At 38.5% G+C, this 22,425-nt stretch overlaps 1 protein-coding gene across 1 annotated transcript; it reads right to left on the reverse strand.

Moving 5' to 3' along the window:
* Positions 1 to 1,772: 1,772 nt before the first annotated feature.
* Positions 1,773 to 15,955, reverse strand: LOC140156669 (centrosomal protein of 57 kDa-like). The gene is given in 9 exon segments (XM_072179607.1): positions 1,773 to 3,806; positions 3,809 to 3,947; positions 4,299 to 4,443; positions 5,342 to 5,562; positions 7,208 to 7,435; positions 8,613 to 8,690; positions 9,773 to 10,014; positions 10,589 to 10,768; positions 15,819 to 15,955. Coding segments are annotated over 9 exon segments (1,473 nt in total). The 5' UTR covers positions 15,943 to 15,955; the 3' UTR covers positions 1,773 to 3,690.
* Positions 15,956 to 22,425: the final 6,470 nt, after the last annotated feature.

Below are 22,425 nucleotides of genomic sequence, written 5' to 3' on the forward strand. Positions count from 1 at the left end.
TCTGTGCCTTCTTTATAAAAAGAAAGAGAGGTCTGAAACTTTGTATACACACTAACTGCATGCCCAATTTGTCAAAAAAAAAAAAATAAAAAAATTCTGTAATTGCGCATTGTGTCACGGGGTCATTAAATATGCAAGAAAAAATGTAATGTTTTGTAAACTGGCAAGTTTAGCCCCCCTAAATTTTGGGTAAAAAAGTACATTTAAATGGAAATCATACACTATAGCTTTAACATTTGCTACAAATCTCTATACTACCGTATTTCGTCAAATAAACGCCCCCGGGGCGTTACATTTTCCCAAAGGGGGGGGGGCGTTTATTATAGGTCATTTGTAGCACGACAATTCCCGTTAAAATCATTAGGTAAGCTTAAAAGTCACGGTAAAATGACGAACTATGAACTTTTGACACTGACTTTTGGTTCACTTCGGTGTTCGATGCAGATTTTTCGCCACTTATTGGCGCTATTATTGACCATGTGGGGAACTTGGTAAGCTTACTACACAAGATAGCATGGAAATATCAGAATTTTTGAAACATCTTGGTTGAAAAAAGGGGTGGTGGGGGGCGTTTATTTAAGGGGGGGGGCGACTATTTGACGAAATACGGTATTCATGTTTCAACAGATGTATTGCACCCCACATTGGGCTCTTCCAGTTGAAATCCATACACCCCCTATCGAAGACACATCCTTAATCTCCCACACAGGGAGTGAAGATTTCAAATTGAATCACCCATTTAGGTTACCCCATTTGAAATTCATACTCCCTGTGTAGAATATTAAGGTCATGTCTTTCATAGGGGGTGTATGTATTTCAACTGGAATTGCCCATTACACATTGAAAGCTGAATTGCAATGAGGTAAATAATGGAATGCAGATTGTACTGTAATGATCTAACTCCACCTCTGGGAGTATCCCTGAGAAATTGAGAGGGCATATATAAAGGGTTGTAGCTAGCCCATGTTGAGTGCAGGCTAAGTTTACTACCCAATTTATGCATTACAGCGCAGGCTCAGGGCACTATCTTTTTAGTGAATGTGAGGGATCAGGGAATAGAATATGAGGTATTACCCCCTTTTCAAATAATTTTTTATTTTGATGTCATTTTTTTTTTCATGTTGGTCGGCACCAGCCAGGGTAGCTACAACCCTGCATATACAGCATGTCCCAAAAGTAACTTAACATTGTAAATTTGCCATATCTCAAATATTTCCTACTTCATACCAAAATGGAGAACATATTCACATAGATTGATCTTTTAGAATTATTCTGATACCAAAAACAGCATTATTGATGACCCCTTGACCTTACTGCGTGACTGTACATATGTGTGTATCAAACCCACAAAAGCAAGCTCATATGTTTTTGTTCAAGCACATGAATGATGTGCTTCCCTGAACAATAGAGTTGGTTCACTCAATGCACACGCTACATTTAGGTATGAACATTCATGGATTACACGGCCTGGAGTAAGCGTGACTGCTGTTTCAAATTATAATTAGGATATATTGACAATATTAAACTTTACTTTAAAACAGTTGACGTGTAGATGAATTTCCTATAGATCAACGGATTCAGATCGTATGGTTCTTTGCCGAGACAAAGTTGGACAAACTCACTCAAGCAAAGTTTAAGGAACATTTTAATGTAAATTATGCACCCAGCCAAAATACAATCCAGCTACTAGTGCAGAAATTCCTATCAACTGGATCTGTTCATGATCTACCTCGGGCAGGACGTGGAAGAACAGGAAGATCGGCTACAAAGCCCAAGACGATCAGAACGTCGACTTTCAATGGAGAACAACGTACCGCGTACAACTGTTCATCGAATATTCAGAAAAAATCTTAAGCAATTTCCATATAAAATCCAGATAAAACAGAAAATGAAGATTACGCATTGAAAACAAACAAACAATCAAACAAACACAGCAAAATTAAACAAAACAGATTTTAAAACGATAACACGTTATATCGTGTTATCACGTCTCAAATGACGAGACTTATTTTGCGTTTATAAAAGTAGGTTTTACGGTACGGTAGATATCCATTAATTTCATGCCAAAGGGTCATGACCACATAGGCATGTTTGGTATCATAACATTTCTAAAAGAATTATCTACATACTGTGCAATTTTTGTAACGACACTATTAACCCAACGCAAGTTATGGCAAATTCACAATGTTAAGTTACTTTTGGGACATCCGCTATAAATGGTTCACAAGTTCTTCCCTAATGTATCAAAACGTTTTTTACGAAAAAAAAAAAATTGATAAAAGTTATTGGCAGCCTACTTTGTTTTACACACATGACCAATTTGCAATTTTTAAATAAAAACTGCATTATTTCTCACAAATGACCCATCATGACCAAACGTTACCATGAGTGGCATTGTATATTGGATCAGTTTTGTCAAACAAAATGTGCTACCAATTACTTTAGTCATTTTTAAACTGTAAAAAATGTTTTAATTTATCGGGGGGAGGTGGAGAGCTTGAAACTTGTGGACTCTTTGTACAGTGGAAACTCATTAACACAAAATTTCTGACACAAAATGTTTTTAGTCCCTTATAAATTATAATAACCTGATAACACAAAATCCTATTAACATAACTTAAATCCAAGGCCCTGGGAATTTTGTGCTAACAAGGTACCACTGCATATTATTATTAAAGCTATTATTGCAGTATACACATAATGAACAAACCTGTCTCCGATGTTTTCCTGTGTGCCAATTAATTAATATGTACACTATCAGAGACATAATAGCATGTGTAATGTATACTTGCACTCATTATGATTGCAAACAGTGTATTAAAATCTCACGTGCTGAAACTGTTTGAGCTAACCTAAATAGTCATTACTTGATTACATCTGGTAAAAAAAAGGTTTACTACAAATTAACCCCATGAGAACTACCTGCCGATTGACCAAAAAGAAGTTTTCATTATCAATTGGACCAATCAGCAACATTGTTAGAATAATTTCATCATGCAAAAGAATTGGGGTGAATTATTTGCAAAGCTCCATTCTGATTGGTGATTAAAGTAAAGATATCATATAATTGACCAATCAGAGGCAATGTTAAATCGACAGGTATTGCTCAGAGGGTTAAATTACAGATCAAAAGTACAGCTGCAAGAGCTTGTCCCAACAATTGTTGGTTCTGCAAGTCTGACATGTTAGGGCAAAGGTCACACTGACTGTCAAAATATAATTGAAGCTGACTACCTCAAAAATCATTAAAAAGTCAAGCGATTAAAACATAAAATTTCATTGCACATAAGTTATAGGGACCACAGCCTGATTGTCACAAAGATTATATGTATATACATGCCTAAAACTGGGCTATTTCAGTTGAAATCCACAATGCACACATCCCCTATGGAAGACATGACCTTAATCTCCCACACAGAGGGTGTAGATTTTAAACAAAGTCCCCAATTCAGGTAACCCCATTTTGAAATTCACACTCCCTGTCTCCCTGTGTGGCGAATTGAAATTATGACTCATAGGGGATGTATGGATTTCAACTGCAATATCCCAATAGAGAAACCTGTTATATATAAGACTGTAAAATTATTATTAATGAAACCACTCTCTAATTTTGGTTAATTTTCTACACATTATCTTCATGTCAGGGGAGGGGGATTTTTATGAACAGGAGTATATATTTTGTTGCAACCCTTAATCCCAACTAACATCATCTTTGCGTAGCGAGGTTTGCATGGTCCGCATGTCTCGTAGCACCTGAAAATTGTTCCGACTACCTCCGTCCCTATTATTCGACACCCTGATAGGGGCGCTTTCTTTCCTTTGGATTTGACCGTGGTGATTACTTGTACCTCTGCTGCTGTTGAGTTGGATTCTGATGACCGAGAAGAGGCTGGTCTTTTGGGCACTTTACTCTTTGTGGGTTTTTTATGACTCTTTTTCTTGGAAACCTGAAAGATTGAAAAAAAAAATATTGAAAATTGGTAAATTGGAAGAAATTGTACCTAAGACGTTTGATAAATGAAATGTAATAAGATGGACAGACTAGGGCAGTGCATCTTTGATTCAATAACTTTCTACACTCAGGTGTCGACTGCAGACGACAAGTTTAATTTATTTTTAATTCAAAAGTTTCAAAATTGTTAATTTTCATGACCATATTTGGAATCATCATGAAAAATGCATGAAAATGAGTACAAACAAGCCATAGACCCTAAGATACGATCATATAGTCTGGAGAAATCAGAAGCATCACAGCACTATCACCAAACGGTGTGACTCCTCCAACCCAAATAATTTACCTGTATTTTATGTCTCTTTAACCTGGCGATCTGTTCTCCTTTAGCCTCCATTCTGACCACTAACTCGTCTAACTCCCGCTCTAAATCATCTCTCATCCTGGTGTCCTCTGTCTCCTGTATCTGCTTAGCTAACTCATGATGCTCACTGTGTGAATGGACAAATGGAGAAATGTTTTAACATTGCCTCTGATTGGTCAATTACATGATATCTTCATTTTAATCACCAATCAGAATGGAGCTCTCATCCTGGTGTCTTCTGTCTCCTGTATCTGCTTAGCTAACTCATGATGCTCACTGTGTGAATGGACAAACGGAGAAATGTTTTAACATTGCCTCTGATTGGTCAATTACATGATATCTTCATTTTAATCACCAATCAGAATGGAGCTCTCATCCTGGTGTCTTCTGTCTCCTGTATCTGCTTAGCTAACTCATGGTGCTCACTGTGTGAATGGATAAATGGAGAAATGTTTTAAAACTTGTTCAGGAGGCTAGGATATCACAAGCCTTAAACCTCACTCATTGAGTTCTTCTATGTTCCTGATGTATTTCTTCAGACTCTCAAGTACAAGTTGTTCCAAAATGAACTTTTACATTGAGATGGGAGATTTGGCCCGATGCCAATTGTGACACGATCTGCTCCACGGGGGGCCAAAAGAGGCATTTTTGAAAATTGAGTTACTATAATTACTATCTTGTAGTAACATTAGGCTATCATATACTGAAAACACCAAAGGTCTAGCATATTTGGTTCTAAAGTTATGAGGTTTTGTGATGTGTATTTTATTGTTTTTTACTCCATATTTTTGACTTTATCTCAATTTCAAATTTGCGCCTTTGGCCCCTGTGGACCAGATCGTGGCACAATTTAGCCTGACTGATACCCTGTCATACCCATGCTTTGTGACAAATTACACCACTGTGAGTGCTTCCTGAAATGGAGCTATATATGATGTGGAGAACTAACCTAATAATGCCCTTGGTTACTTGGTATCATTTCATTTTGTTCCTCCATTTTCTTTCCTTCCAACCACAATACTTACAATCCCATTTGTCCAAATTCATCCTGTAATCCCAGTAGTAGTTCTGACAAGTCGCTATCTGACCCAGTGGACGACGACACAGAGTTGGAACGCCTAGGCCTGCTGATAGAGGGCGCTGGTCGTGTTAATGGTCCATTACCACACCAGGCTGGGTGATGTGTTTTCATCATGGCGATGACATTTTGTACGTTGGCTCCTACTGAGTGGCTTGGACTGGTAGACTGAAATGACAAACATTGGGTAATGTACATCACTGTGATTTCTGCATACTGAACCTCCACATATCACTGTGATTTCTGAATACTGTATCAAAAAAATGGCAAATTATGGTATAATTTACTTCAATCATTTCTTTTTTAAAATTTTTTTAATCATTAATATTTTGTACAATAATACTGATTTGAGGGGTCACGTTTTATACAGCAAAATTGGCCGATCAGTTGCGTTGAAAAGATGTGATTTGGTGACTGAATAGAAGGCAGCATTTTTTTATCATTATTTTGGGCAGTAGGTAGATACCTTGATAAACAGATTTTAAACAGTTCTCTCAACAAATATTTGACTTACTTGATATTTCATCCCACATCCATGGGAATTCATCAGAAAGTGATGTAGAGCGGTAAACACCTAGTCATGCGACTTGATGATCGGTATGTAGACACCAGATAGCACATGACTAGGTATTTACCGCTCTACCTCACTTTCTGATGAAATCCCATGGATGTGGGATGAAATATGTGACCATCCACCACGAAGTGTTTATTGCAGATTTTGTAAGAATGTAATTTTAGCTTTAAAATGACACCTCAACCATCGGACATCTGGAAGTGAAGTTATGGTTCATCAAAGGTCAAATTTCTTATATATTTTACATAGAAATCCATATACTGTTTTTGATTGTATTTCAAAATGGAAAATGCCGACTTTACGACCAGTTTGTGGTGGATAGGCACATATCAAGTAAGTCAAATATTTGTTGAGAGAACTGTTTAAAATCTGTTTATCATGGATATACCTCAACAGTTTAACCTTCACAAAAGGTAGATACCTTAATTGAGGCAATCCTAAATTTATGCGAATCAAGGATTCTCGCAAAATTCTCCTGTCCAAATAGATTTGCCAGCACTGTCATGAATTTCTAGGTCTGCTTACTCCCCATTCCTCTCCAAACAATGAGGAGGGATATGGTGCAAGTAACTACTAATTTTAGCACTTAACATTGATGACTAAAAGTAGGGTTAATGGAATGCAAAAAACAAATCCCTCATTTTCACGCCTTGAGATTGAGGCTTTCTTCCAATTGACAGAGACCGGTCAGTTGGCTAATATGTATAGTCAAGGGCCCCCATAATCACATACTTTTTGAAGTGTTATGCTGGTTCCATAACTATTCAAAAAGTAATGAGACCCGCTAACCAGCATCTTGCAAAAGTATCCATCTAATGCTAACTACCACATTGGACTAGTCCAGTTGACATATCGGAAAGATTCACCTAATGGTGCACTTGAGCTCATTTGCCTTGGGGTAAATTTCATGTGCAAATAGAAAGCTCCCTCCTCTGAATCCAAACAAGTATTAAGGTTCTGTGTCCTTATTTTCTGGTGGACATTTTACGGGAGGGCGCTGTTAGGTTGTGCCTAAAATTCCACTTATGTCAAGGGAACCCATAGCACCATTAGGCGAATCTTTACGGTACATACACCTCCTGTGGAAGACATGACTTTAATCTCCCTCACAGGGGGTGTGAAGTTCAAATGGGGCTACCTAGTCAGGTAATCTTATTTGAAATTCTCACTCCCTGTGTGGAGGATTAAACCATGCCTTCCATAAGGCGGTGTATGGATTTCAACTGGACCAGCCCATACCGTTCCAGCCACAAATGGTATCTGTCCCAAGTTGAGTCTGTAATGTCTTCCAGGACTCTGACTCCTACACCTGGACCTCGTTGTCCCTGTCACAGGTGCTGACGCCTTCTTGATGGGTGCTGATGAAGTCTTCCGTTTCTTCCTCTTGGTTTTCTTCGGCTTTTCCGCTGCTGGAATCCTTCCATCTGTGTCCAGGAGTATCCTGTTAGTCTCTGCTGCTGTGTGCAACTGGTGGCAGCAATATTAAAAACAACAATGGAACAATATTTAGGTTGGATGGTATTAAAGTAAATTTGAGGCAACTATCAAAGGCACTGCCAATACGGGATATCTCTTGCCAGGTTTCAGTGGTTGTCATGCAACTCTTGTTGCCACTCTCGCATGTGTACTGTGTAAACACAGAAGTGGGTTTTTGATTGGCTGAAACATCAGTGACGATATCTTTCAATTCCCACAATGCATTTCTTCAATTTCCATTTTCTGTACAGATTTGCTATCTAGTGCAATACGGGACAATAGTGACAAAAAGTACCTCAATGAACAGAGCACATCCAGATCTTGCAAACTGTTTATTTCTTGACTATCGACACATGTTTAGATGTCTATTCTCAACATGAAAACTAAGGGAACCTGTACAAAGTAATAAGAATGCCATTTGATGTAATGAGGCGATGCATCATGAGGACTCTGGGAAGGGTAATATATCATCTTTGATGAAGCAACTCCAAATCCCTCAATCTGTATTCATGGTATTGGAATTTCATAAATTTATTTATTTACAACATTTTTTAATAGAGGGTAGCCATTAATCAGTGCCAAAGCATTGCTTTCCATATGGGCCCTCTCTTGATGTAATTGGGACGGATTGGGCTGTCATGGTTTTGCACCCTACTCTTTTTCGAAACTCACTGTGATATACGTGTAGAGTACACAGGAATGACAGTTTAATGTCCCCTCCAAAGGACAGACTACTGTATAAGTGGTTAATTTTTGCGTAGTTATTTTTTCGCAATTTGAAGTGAGAGACACATTTTCGCGATTGCTCAGTCCTTCCCTATACTTGTAATACATTATTGCATATATTCGCGAGGTGTTATTTTCGCGGTTGGAGCTCTAATCACAAAATTCGCATAAGAACAAGATACAATTTTTGGCGGTGCTGAGCGGCAACATTGGCTATCATAGTCATGCCGCTGCAGCTCAGAGGTGTGCTGCTCCGCTTGCAGAAAAGAACAAGCGGCATGATGAAGCATCACGCTGCTCAATGGCAAGCGGCAGAAAGTATTAAACCAGCATTAGCTTTATTCCGTATCATCCCATAATGCAGTCTTTACCCTTGTTTAACTCTGCATGTCTTGCATGAAGGAAACATCAAAATACTTCACCCCATTTCTTTCATTCTTACCTCAGCCGCCCTATCTTGAAACATTTTCCGTTGGTGGCGCTCTTCTCGCACCTTGTCCTCCAACTGTCTAATTTTACTCTGAAATCAAAACATGGACATTTGTCTTTAAACATTGTATTTCAATTGAATCATCTGCTACTTTTGAAAGTAAAATTAGTATACAAAGCCAGGGTTATCAAAATTAAACTGCTGCAAAGTGGTACATTGTTGTTTTCTTCAATGTTTGCAATTTCTCGTGCACTATTTATAGGTTAGTAACTGTGCATTAATTATTTGGAGGGCACTCTGAAAAATCTAAATATCATTTGCCTTTGGAACTGAGGGTTATAATATTCCAAGGTCCAAAGCAAAATGTTAAGATTTTTCACAATGCCCTTCATATAACTGATGCGAAGTTATTAACCAAATTCATAACCGTTAATTTCAACTGCTCTCTTTTCAAAATTACAACATTATATTTTCAAAAATTGGTAACATTTAAGTCCTGATATTCAAGTACCGTATTGCAAAAGAGACAACCTCCTGCATATATGGGCTGTTCCAGTTGAAATCCATACACCCCTTGTGAAAGATATGACCTTAATCACCCAAGCAGGGAGTATCTCATTTATGTAACCCCATTACAAATTCACACTCCCTGTGTGGAAGATTAAGGTCGGTCATGTCTTCCACAGGGTGTATGGATTAGGCCTGTTATCGACACCTGATTTCTAATTCAACACTTCGTAAGGGAAAAAAATACGACAATCGACACATGTCGAAACTCGTAATGAGATTTAAAAATGCTGAAAAAAGTTGATAGATAAACTTAAAATCACACCGATATGAGTTACAATTGCCGCCTTCCGGTGTAAACATACTATCTGGTTCATACTACTTCCTGGTTTGGGTCAACTTTGGGAGGTAATTTTCAACTTTCTGATGAAAACATGATCGTACGGTAAGCTTATTCGGACAAATTAGCATGGAAATTTCATTTTTTCCCTTTTTGATATGTGTCCTAAAGGGTAGAAAAAGGACAATTTATTTTGACATGTTGGATTTAGGGTCATATCGATGATAATATGACACATACGATAACAGGCTTAGTATGGATTTCAACTGGAATAGCCCAATGAGGAAAGTAGCTGTGTTCCATGCACTAATGAATCTAATTATACCTCAGCAAGAGTCTGTGTAGCTTTCAAGCGGACATGTTCTCTTTCTAGCTCATCTAACTTCTTCATATGATCCTGTGTTTCAATCTCATTGACCTCTCTATCCTTTGTCACTCTCAATTCTTGTTTGTGCAACACCGCTTGCCTGTCCTGCTCCGCACTCTGGACCATTTTGCGCATGTATTCAAGCTGCTTTTCCAGGAGGGCGCACCTACTCTCTGCATTGCTTAACTTGGATTGAACCTCTGTGAGAGATAAGTCAAATATGTTATTATTTTTTTGATTCGGGTACCCCGTTATTAGAATTTTCTTTGTTTGCCGTGCACCTGTACAAGCCATCAGTTATTTGCTTTGGTTTCACTGAATGACCTCTGTTTATAAATCATCAAATGATCCTCCCCTGCCCCCCATGTCTCAGCAACTCGCCAGACTCGTCACCACCGGTATTGAAGTTTTTTTTTTTATGTTACCAGGGAAGATATGTTACACTTCCCACAATGCATTTCTTCCATTTCATTTTTCTGTACTGATTTGCTATCTAGTGCAACATGGATTGATAGTGACAAAAAGTACCTCAATGTACAGAGCACATCCAGATCTTGCACAATATGTTTATTTATATCGACCTATGCTTAGCCAGTCTATCCTCAACATGCATACAAAGGGAACCTGTACAAAGTAATAGGAGTCTCATTTGCTGCAATGAGGTGATGTCATGTTGCAAAGGATTCTGGGAAGGGTACGATACCTTCTCTAAGGCATAACTAAGTTGCTTCATGCTCTTCCCATACTATTGATTTAAAACTTTCATTCATGTACCTTGTGACTGCTTTGAAATTTCTGTCTGTGTAGTCTCTCTCACAGTATTCTGCCTCTGCAATACATCCCTGTAGTGTGTAGTCTCCGTAGCAAGTGACTTCAAGTTGTTCTCTGCCTGAACCCTCTCCAGCTCCAGACTGCGGATCCTGTCCTGCAATCCTCTCAAGGCTGACATTATAGCTGAAATGGAATGTAATATCTCAAAATGAGGTTTATTTTGGTTAAAAGAAACAACCCTAAAAATTATGTAAATTATCTAAAGCTCTTTTTTCTCCCTTTCTGAACTCCTCAAATCGGACAATGAAATGGAGCATTTCGAGGGTTGACAAACAGAAGGCCTTAACTCAAAAAGTGCCTTTTTGAGAAAAATGAATAAAATAATATTTTTCCATTGAGATGTGACCAAGTATTATTGTGCTATAGATGCAATAGGAAGTTGAATTGAGTTAAGGCTTAAATGATTTTAAGAATCTGTGGGTATTACAGATTATTTTGGTACCAAAATCTCAACATGGCCCAAAGTGAGTTAAGGCCTTCTGTTTGTCAACGCTCAATTTTATTCACAGCCTCTGTACTTACTTACCCCTACTTCTACATGTAGGGGTCAAGTTAGCTCAATCGATAAGGCGTTCGACTATGGTGCGAGAGGTTGCGGGTTCGAACCCTGGCGGTGCCTAGTTTGCTCTCGTGGAAAAATTGAGTTAGCTTGAAATTCCCCTGGACAAGGAACTTACTGCTAATTGTCTTGTTGTAACCCGTACGAAACTTGGGGAGCTGATCCTGGTTGCGATGGTTATTTGTGGAATGTCTAGGGTGTGCGCTCTTGAAGCAGCAAAGTCCCTGAATTGTTGTTTAATGGTTTACGGAATGATGTGGGGCCGTAGTGGTCAGCGACAACCTGTAAAGTGTGCTGACGCTTGTGGATCAACGTCTAGGCATTGTGCCTGTGCGTGGCGCACTATAAATCACTGCGCTTTTTTTTTTTAGTCTCTCACACAGCCTTAATGATCCCTGAATTTACCTGGGCTACTTCTAGTCTCTAGCACAGCCTTAATGATCTCTGGACGTATCCCTAGACTAAATCCTCCAGTCTCGAATATACGCACGGCCGCTACACTGTGCTGTATACGAGGACTGAACACCAAACGTGTTCTGAGCGTGGAGGACTTTTGAGCTCATTAATAAAGCGCAGCGTGCGACCAGCGCTTCAGCGTCGCATGGCGCATTGCCATTTAAGGAAATTTCAGCGGGTAAATTATCTTCCGACTAGCCCGTAAATAAAACAACTGTATTAAAGGAATTTTAATGAATTTTAAACTTGTTCTTTTTGTATGATAATTGCTTTCTTTCCTGCGATTTATATTCCCTAGGCCTATCAGTATTATATAATAGTATAAATACTGTTTAGTTTTAAATAAGCCTATTGCTTCAGTTATTGCTATATTTTCCTTTCACCATTCTGATTCTGTTTAATACTCTGACTTCTTCAATTTTCACTCGGCCATTATGTCGGTCCGGTTTTAATTGGGCATATTTTTGCTTTGTTTTCTTTAAACTTAGGCCCACGTTCAATTTTGTGGTTCATCATCGTGTGTAACAAATTTCATGCTAAATAAACAGCCCAAAAACTAACCTGGCGAAGCTTGAACATGAAAACAAATAAAGTGCTTTGTGTGTCGCCGAAGGCTCCATTGTTTTTGTGTTTTTGTTGTTGTTGTGAACTTGTTGTTTTTTAATTACTTCAAAATGGATGGTAGGCTTGTTTCTTATATTTGCTGTTACAGTGAACACTATTTATAACACAGTCCACGCTTATGCCGCGCCGTAGAGAATGTACAGCCGAGTTTTACGGTGCACCCACAGTAAAATAGAAAGTCAAATGAAATGTTTTAAATTCCTGTAGCATAATTGTTGTTGCGTGATGATGCGACTTGATCTAATATTTTATTGTATTTCATTCATACATACAAATTTAATACCGCTACCTGTCAAGACCATCAGAAAAATGCTTAGCCTTCTTTAACAGTAGATTTTAGAGTTTGAAAAAAAAAAAAATCATTTGAGTTTGTTTTGATTAAAATGAAAAGAAATTAGAAATATTTCTATTCCCAGGTACATGTACATCATTTGTACATGGTCGTTATTTATCGGGTAATTCGGGTTGTTTAGGGGGCTGTCATTTTCTTTGAAAGGGGTGGGTCATGAATATACTGGAGGGTGTCATAGCATTTTTGACCAAAAATAGGGGGGTTATAATTTTTTACACCAAAATTAGGGGGGGTTATCGGGTTATAGAATTATTAAGGGCTGGTGACCTAAAATTTTAGGCGTTCTTGTGAGCAATCTTTAACCTCTGATCAAAATGTATGCACAATCTATGATTCAAAATTTTAGTGCGCTCCATGCACCTTTTACACAGTCAAAATTTTAACGCGCTCCACACACTTTCTTCGCATTTAAGTTTTTTCGCTTCATGCCTTGTGGGGGATGTCATTTTCTTGACAGGGGTGGGGTCATGAATATGTCGGTGACTGGAGTCAATTTTTTTACGACCCCCCTATCACGAGCTAAATTTTTTACAACCCCCTATCGCGGGTCAAAATTTTTTATGACCTCCCTTCCGCCTATACAGACTGAAGACAAATTATTCATGTAAGGCGCGGGGCGTACCCAAATTTTAGAGCGGAGTGCGCGAAACACGTTAAAAATTTTGATCGCAAAAATCTTGCATTGTATAACAAAAGATTGCGCACACATTTTGGTTTTGAAGCTAAGGAATGTGGCATAGCCGCAAAAAATGTTGAGTCACCAGCCCTTAATAATTCTATAACCCCCCTATTTTGGTTGTTAAAAAAATTATGGTCTCAAAATTCTATGACCCCCCCCAGTATATTCATGACCCCCCTTCTGAAGAAAATGACAGCCCCCTTAGTTCCAGTGATGAATAATTTGTAGTCAGTCTGTGTAGGCGGAAGGGGGGCGGGCATAAATATTTTCGACCTGAGATAGGGGTTGTAAAATTCAGCCCGCGATAGGCGGGTCATGAAAAAATTTACTCCGGTCACCGACATAATTCATGAGTCATGACCCACCCCCCTTCCGTAGAAAATGACAGCCCCCTAACTTAGGGGGGTCATGAATATACTGGAAGGGGGGTCATACAATTTTATACCAAATATAGGGGGTATAATTTGTTAACACCCAAAATAGGGGGTTATAGAATTATTGAAGGTTGGTGACTAAAAATGTTCGCGCGCTCCGCGTGCATTCTTTTAGGGGGGTCATAAAAAAATTTGCCCGCAATAGGGGGGTCATAAAAAATTTACATAGGCCTATTCATGACCCCCCTGCCGAAGAAAATGACATCTCCCTTATTACGTTTAGCTATCACTGCTATTAAGACAAACAGCAGGGCGTGTTTGATAGGTTAAATTTAAATTTTGATATTAAATTTCCATAAATAGTTGACTTTCTTTTCATGAAAATAATGGAAACAATGTCATGGATGCAGCTCATGCTAGCATACTAACGCTGGGGGGTGGGTGAATATGCTAGGACTTTTAGTAGGCCCTATACTACAGTCATGACTTGCTAGTATATTTTAGGCCAACAGGGGCTAGGGCCTAATTATAGTCCAAACCTCATACGGGAGAGGAGAGGACATCATGTTCAACTACACTAGGCTACAATTGAATTGTTGTCATGTTTTTGCTTACCGTTTTTCTTTCGTAGGCCTGCAGCTTCTGACATGATGACACATATACTCATGCGGTACATGCCATTGGCGGCATTGGTGCTTGTTCAGTCAGATCTCGGCAAATAGTACTCATGTCCATGTCCATGTCACAGTCAGTACACCCGGGCAGTACACAGTCAATAATAATGATGACATGGCCATGGTAACACTGTCAACATCAGCGTAAAACTCCAGTCAGTGCCAGTACCATGTCCATGAGTATACCTCATGACTTTGGACATGTTGGAAGTTGGAACTAGCATGCAACAATCCCGGGCAAAAATCATGACATCAGGCACAGTCTAACAGATAAATTATAAAAGCAAATCAACTGATTTCTCCAGGTTAGCCTCGGGCCTAGGCCTCGCTGTGCTACGGCTATCCGCTAAATGTTTTGTTGGTACAACAATCTGCATGAATGATGGAGAGTCTTGCATGGAAGTCTCGGAATTTTGATCATTACATGATTGCAGTGACACGATATTTTCAAGTAGCAGTATTCTATTTTCAATACCAAGTCAGATGCTAGGCCTGTTATGTCTACAAGTACAATCAATCATTCAATGTGATGCCACATGTATGCCATGACATAGGCTTCATGGCCTAGTTGGTCAGAAGTAACACGGTTTGCATGTATGCACATGGTCATGGTGCATTGAATTGTCCGTTTTTGCACGGCAACTTGAGATGCAGACAGACATGCAGAAAGACACAGTCACTGCCGCAAGAATGAACTTGTTTTATACTAGAATAGAGTTGATTAAAATTGTCGTCAGCTGGGCTCAGACAGTACGTAAAAACAACATCATCACCATGACATGTAATAAAAGTATAGCATAAGCATAGTGTACACACATGCACATTGCGGTTGCACACACATGACACAGCAGCACTCCCGGCAATACTATCCACACAGATTCTTCCAAATCAGATTATGTACAACTCTTTCTTCACTTCTAGTTTAGTCCAAGCGATGTTTGAACACTTGCCGTTCATTATACCTTGTTTATTATTCCACAAATCTGTATATCCTGTCCAAAAATGTGTCTTCCACACGGCGCCGTGGTTGAATGTCGGCATCGGTGTTTAAAATTCCGACGAAATGGCGCTGATTTGAGTGATCTCTGGCTATATTTCATATATGGACTGTATAAGTCCATATATGGATAATAAGCGCTGAGATTTCAACGTACCAATTAGAGTTGCATTTTGCGCGACCCTGTATATACAGGGTCGCGCATGAAAAAGTCCTCCATAAAAATGCACGGATCGTTCTCAGGCCTCGAGCGAGCCGTCGCCATGTTTGTCCGCCATTTTGCGAGTGAGAGGCCGGGGACTCAGGCTAGACGTATCCCTACTTCTAGTCTCTGGCACAGCATGAATGATCAATGCTGTACTTACGGTACTTACCCCAAAGAGCCGTATATACAGCTTTATGACTTACCCCAACTAGAATTCTAGCATGTATCTTATTCTTAATAAGCCAGTACTTACCTCTACTTCTAGTCTCTGGCACAGATTTGATGATCCTTGGTGATTTTCCAGGTGCAGCCTGATCATGCAATAATGGCCTCCTGGTGGGATAGTCATGATATGATGAGGTGGATTCTTGTGGCATCTGAGATGTGTCATCAGCATCTATGGTGCTACCGTAATCGGTGCCAGTCATGCGAGTCGAATACGGTGATCGCAAAGTGCTTCCAGGATATGCTGGCCTTGATGAGTGCTGTGTAAGAAAGATCAAGGGTAAATTTAAAAGCTTAAAATGAACAAAGTTAAAATATAAGGCATGAAATCAGGGCTTGAATTTACAATGTACATGTAGAGCAGGTCTGGTAGCGATTGCCAGCTGAAATTATTATTGTAGCAACATGACATGTCTATGATGTCTAAAGCTGAATTTATACTCCAAAAAAAAAAAAAAAAAAGGTTTGTCTCATAGCTTAAATGCGCACGCATTTGTAAAATCATTTCACACGATTTGAAAAAAAAAAAAAATCCAGAAATTTTTTTATTAAAAAAAAAAAATTTTGTTTATAGTTTTTCCAGAAAAAATTGGGCGAAAATCAGACTTTTTTTCTCAAAATACCGTAAAAATATAGTTCACCACATAAACTTGTATGGCTCAAAATTCAGACCACTCGCCAATAAGTTTACTGTCATTGCGTATTTTGAAATGGTTGATGTTTAAAATGATCCCCGATTTCCGGTCGATTATTTTAGCTGGGAACCAGTCTAGCCTAACTTCAGTAAAAACATGATCACTGATTTCGATGTGATGTGGGACTTGCATAGGATTACACAGAGATATTTCTTGCCAAAATTTGACCATTTTTAGGCACGTTGGCCCTACTTTGTCTGCGTTATGTGAAAAAGGACAGTCTAAAGTAAGTATACGTGCAACGCTTTTGATGTTTTGGGAGACTGTGACTGAGGGATCCGAAGTAGTAGGTGACGGAGCCTATTCTTGATTGTAATATTTCTTCAACACGCTGCCGTACGGTAATCAGTAAATACGATGGACAGATAGTATCAGTTTGTGAATGAGGACATCATATAAGTTCCTTGTACTAGTAAAAATACAAAGTCGGGAATTTAAAAAAAAATAATCGCATTTCGCATTTGTTTATCACACCACTTGAGAGCTTTGAGACAAACCTTTTTTTGTCTTATTGGTCAAATACTAATTGTTTGTTCAAAAACCAATTTTGTTTGATTTCATGTCAATAAAAAGTACATTTTGAAACTGCTATCTTTCTTTCTTTCTTGTGGAATTTCCTCCTCTTGTATTAGGAGCACCTCCAAAGAGTTTGTAAGTGTTAAGCTCAGTTCACATCAACACAGAGTAGCACAATGTTCACCAAAAAGTTCCACATCCACATATAAGTTTACACTGGTAATATCACACTGGTACAAATTCACAAAAATATTCACATATCATGTATCTAGATAGAAAAATTATTTAATTTGTGTATATCGTGGAACATTCAACTACGCTTGTTATTACTCCGCGACTAATCATCGCCCCCATATCTTAACTTTGTAACTTAGATATTATTGTGTAGAGCCTTTTTGAAGCATTATTTCTCTACCAGACAAGCCTATGTAATTACAGGTAAACTAAAATTCGCCTCTCGTTTTAAACTCCTTCTCACACTGCCAAATTACTCAAGTCTTAGGATTCAGTGTAAAACCAATATTTGTAGCTATTTGTAGGTTAAAACTTAGTAAGAGATCCAGGTAAATACAGCTAGCTCCAATTCACGAGTGGCCAATGAATTGATCTTGTATCGATCTATCAAATACGGTATGCAAATGAGCCTAAATTAGGGGCGCACAACCAGAAATTGGCACCAACATATTGGATTCTGAAACTTTTGCTGAGCATGTTTTTCAAAATATTCTTCACTGTACTCATTGTCCTTTGAGTTGAGTTGAGACCAGTTGTAGTAACTACAAATTTCGAACGTTTGAGGACTTGTTCTCAAGTTGTAGAAGGTGCCATAGGGTGTCTTCAGTGTTAATTATTTTCATTATAAGGGAGTGTTCAGAAATACTTTGGTGGGGGGGGGGGCTGGAAATTTTTTTTTTTCATGTCGAAAATTTTTTACCCCCCCCCCCCTCTTCGTGAACCCAAAACTTTTTTGACCCCCCCCCCCTCTTAATGGACCTAAAACTTTTTTGCCCCCCCCCTCATATAGGTTCAAAACTATTTTGACCCCCCCCATCATAATTTATCATTTTGCATCAAATGGCAGAGGAAACATATAATGATACGGTACTAAAATTTGTATTCATGTGCAATTAAATTGTACCCATGTCATTGATATAAAATTATGTGGAATTGTGGAAATGTTTTAAAGTAGCATAAGTATGTTTATGCAACCCAGTATTAATAAACCATACATTTATGATTGGAATCAGTGGCGACTGAAGCATTACAATTTAGGGGGGTCGGGGATGAGTATAACTATTTTGTTCTGGTTTTACTGGCAGTGGCGAAGATTTCATTTTGACAATGAGGGGATGGGGGCAAAAGTATATAATGAATCCAGTACCATTTGACGACAGAATACGTGAATGGTACAAATGCGCGCAAAGCGCGCTAAAATTTTTGCCATTTGGAAGCTAAATGAATGCAATTTGATGCAAAAGTGGATTAAATACGCGCGAAGCGCTCAAAAATTTGTACTTTGGGGGTTAAAATGGCTAAATATGAGCTTAATTTGGTCAGAAACACACATACAGGCGTCAACATTGGGGGAATGATTGTATGGGCCATCCCCTGGGATCTACGGGACTTTTTGTTGCGGCGAAGCGCGCAAAAACAAGACTATTTTAGCCCAAAATACAGGGGCATAGCCAGTTTTCTTGGTGGGGGTGAATAAAATTTCGGGGCACAGGCGAAAAAAGAAATTGCAGTTGCAAATACATATGTGTACCCCGGTTCGCCAAGCTTCCTCCCCCTATAATTGTAATACAACATGATTTAGTTGTATATCAGTGATAATAAATCAATAATCTGTAACATGAAACATAAAAAAAAAAGAGCAAAGATATTGCAGATTTTAGTGATTTAAAGAGCTGACCAGAAAGAACTGACAAAAATCTCAAAATTAATTTATAGATGAAAATTTTGAACACTGGATCAAATGTACTTTTGTTCTGTTTAATATGGGAACATTTTAAATGCGCTCTTGTGAAAATTTTTACACCCCCCTCTACGTGCCGAAAAACTTTTTCTTCTTCTTCTTCCTATACACGTGCATACCTCAAATTGAGTATTGTCGCATGGGCTTAACGTGCATAGTTTTTTTTACCTATGCACGATCCTGGAACCTAGGATTGATTGCAGATATCAGAAGCGGGGATGGTCCCCCTTCTCTTTTCGAATAGCTCTGACACTTAACGTGCACAGGGTTTGACTCTTCCTGTACACGGGACCAGCGGCTTTACGTGACTTCGAATCACGGATGAAGCACATACACTACCTATATCTGCACGTGATAAGCAGTGTGTGGGGCGAGAAGAAATTCTTCAATTAAATTCTGAAATTAATAACTGAACTGAATGGAAGGATAGGAACTTTTTGGGAGGGAAGAGAATTTTCACCTAAGGCAAGCCCAAGGCTCGAACCCTCGTCGATCGTATCTCCCGGCCAGCAGCGCAACGCCTTAACCACTCGGCCATCTCGGCCATTTAACCCCCGTTCAAATACCCAAAAGTTTTTTAACCCCCCCTAATCAGAACTCCTAAAAACAACCTTGCGATTATGAGTCGGAGCCTGTTCCGCTCGGCCATCACGCTCCCAATAATATTCAATAATTATTGGAATTATTGGAATTGGAATTATTCCAATTATTTATTGGAATTGAGTTGAGACTGACTGAGCTGGCTTGTCATGTTGTAAAAATTCAATCTGTATCTGCATCTGTATCTGTCGTCGTCAGCAGAATCTCCTCTTGTACAGTACGACAGCAACTTAGCTCACTTCCGGTAATTTTTACCGGCGTGACCTCTGCTGTTACGTAACGTAATGTTGAAAATCAGGTGGCAAATACAGTTTTTCAGAAAACATCAAAAAATGGAATACACGAGTCGTTTCTCCTTCATTTCCATATTGAGCCCATAGATAAGATATGAAACATGAGTATAAGGCAAACAGTAACGTGTAAAAGTCCAATTATTGTGGAGAAAATGAATGTTTATTGTGCGCGAAGTAGTCTAAAAAATGAGAAAAAATGCTTGTCACGATCACCAAAATGGTTATATCTGCAACTATGAGCCAACGCCGGTCGTATGCTTTTCTGTAATGATAGATATTAGCTAACTTGAGCTTGTATTAAATTTTCAGCGAAAATGATTGGTGGAATAATCGAGTCGTAGGTTGGAAAGTTGCTTTCAAAAGCGGCTTCCCCTCGCAATAAATGCGTGACCATTAGTGACCAGTGTCCAGCAGGAAAATTAACAGCCGGCCTTGTCCATATAATCGATTAATAATTGTCACGATCGTCCAGTTGACTACAGTGATATTAATTTATTCATACAAAATACTGCCCTGTCTTATTAAATATCGAAGTCAATATAAAAGCGTAATTTCAAGCCATTTGACTGAACTTACAAACAGTTTATAAAAGATTATTGTTGAGCGAGACACTGAATTAGAAATAACATTGCAAACGATGCGAGAATAAGTTAGCAGGTTGTGATGGTCTAGTGGCTAAGGCCGTGCCTGAAGTGCGAGAGGTTGGAAGTTCGAACCCTACCATAGCGGGGTTTTTTTGTTGAAAATATTTATGATAGTAGTAAACAACTTTCAGGAAGGGTTTCTGATCATTTGAAGCAGAAAAAATGAGGTAAAATAAAAGAAAGCATTTTTTTTATCTTGACCGCTTATGGTGTTCTATTGAAGATAATTAAAGTTACTCTAGACAACGAAACGCTGATTCCAAGTATGTGTATGTCTGGGTAGGGTGTAAGAACGGTGAAAATTTCAAATAATATTATGCCAAAATATCAGGTTTGAAATTCGTAAATTATGGCTGACGCTATCTTATTTTTTAATATGTAGGCCTACGCATAAAGAAAAACATTGCAAGCGTGTCGCATAGAAATATTTTCAATTGATCATAATACTGACGGGCCTACACACATACACCATAGGCCTAACAGAACAAAAGAAAAAAAAAAAAAAATCGAAATGCTGTACTGAGGATTCGAACCTTCAACCTCTCGCACTTCAAACCACGGCGTCAACCACTAGACCATCACAACCTACTGTACCATACTCGTATCTTTTGTAATCTTATTTCTCATTCAGGGACTCGATCAACAATAAGATTTTTAAAACTGCTTTTAAGTTCAGTCAAATGAGATGATATTACTTTTTATATTGACTTCAATATTTTGTAAGTCAATGCAGTATTTTGCTTGAATAAATAAATATCACTGGAGTCAACTGGACGATTCTGACGATTATTATTTGATATAATGACAAGGCGGCTGCTATTTTGCTAGTGACACTTGTCACTAACGGGACCCGCACGATTGAGACACGGGCCGTTTTGAGAGTAACTTTCCAACCTACGACTAGATTATTCCACCAATCGTTTTCGCTGAAAATTTAATACAAGCTCAAGTTAGTTAATATCTATCATTACAGAAAAGCATACGACCGGCGTTTGCTCATAGTTGTAGATATAACCATTTTGGTGATCGTGACATGCAATTTTTCTCATTTTCCCTGCCACTTTGGACATGTTCAAGCTTCTTTATTTTCAATATTATTCAACTTTTACTCGCTTTTTTTGTTCTTTGCACAAATGTTTGGTATCTTATCCGTGATCATGGTACATAATTTAAGCAAAAAGCGACCTGTGTCTGGACAGTGTCTCCCATTTCTGGAGCTATTTCGCTAAAACATGTTTGCCGGCCAAATTTTCAACATTTAGTTACGTAACCCGTGTTCACCAACCATGCAACCCGTAAAAAATTTCTATCGAACAAAAGAGGTCACGAAGTTGCCGTCGTACTGTGTAGAGGCAACATCGGCTCGCCAACCTTGACTAAAATATTAAATAAAAGTCCTTACCGACAAAAATCGGGTGTCCATTGCACACTCAAAATGCAGTTACACATGAATTGAAGAAAACATACAATCTTCAGAAAGTCACTTTCAAAGTGTAAGCTTACTGCTTACTTCCCACTCGAGTTTTGATGAGACCGAGCCGATTATTATTTCATTTTAGGGCGTGTCATTTCCGGCATTATTTCACATGTAAGCTTATCTGAAAAGTTGATTCTTGTGAATATTCTGTTAAATATCAAACAATTAAACTACTGCGTATGATTAAAACCTGTGAACGGCGAAAACGTAAAACAAATACACGAAATAGCGTTTGCTTATCTTCCGAATTCGGAAATTTGAAAATCGCATTGTTGACTGTTTTACCGCCCTCTGTTGATGACAATTCGACAAGAACAAATTACTGCGCATGTGTGATAGTGTTTTTAAAATAAATATTTTGAATTCAGATTAAAGAAACCTTAGATTTTACATTATTTCAGAAGTTTGTATCAAATGTTTCAAACTTTTCAAAAT

This window comes from Amphiura filiformis, chromosome 7 (assembly GCF_039555335.1).
Source record: "Amphiura filiformis chromosome 7, Afil_fr2py, whole genome shotgun sequence".
NCBI classification, from domain to species: Eukaryota; Metazoa; Echinodermata; class Ophiuroidea; order Amphilepidida; family Amphiuridae; genus Amphiura; species Amphiura filiformis.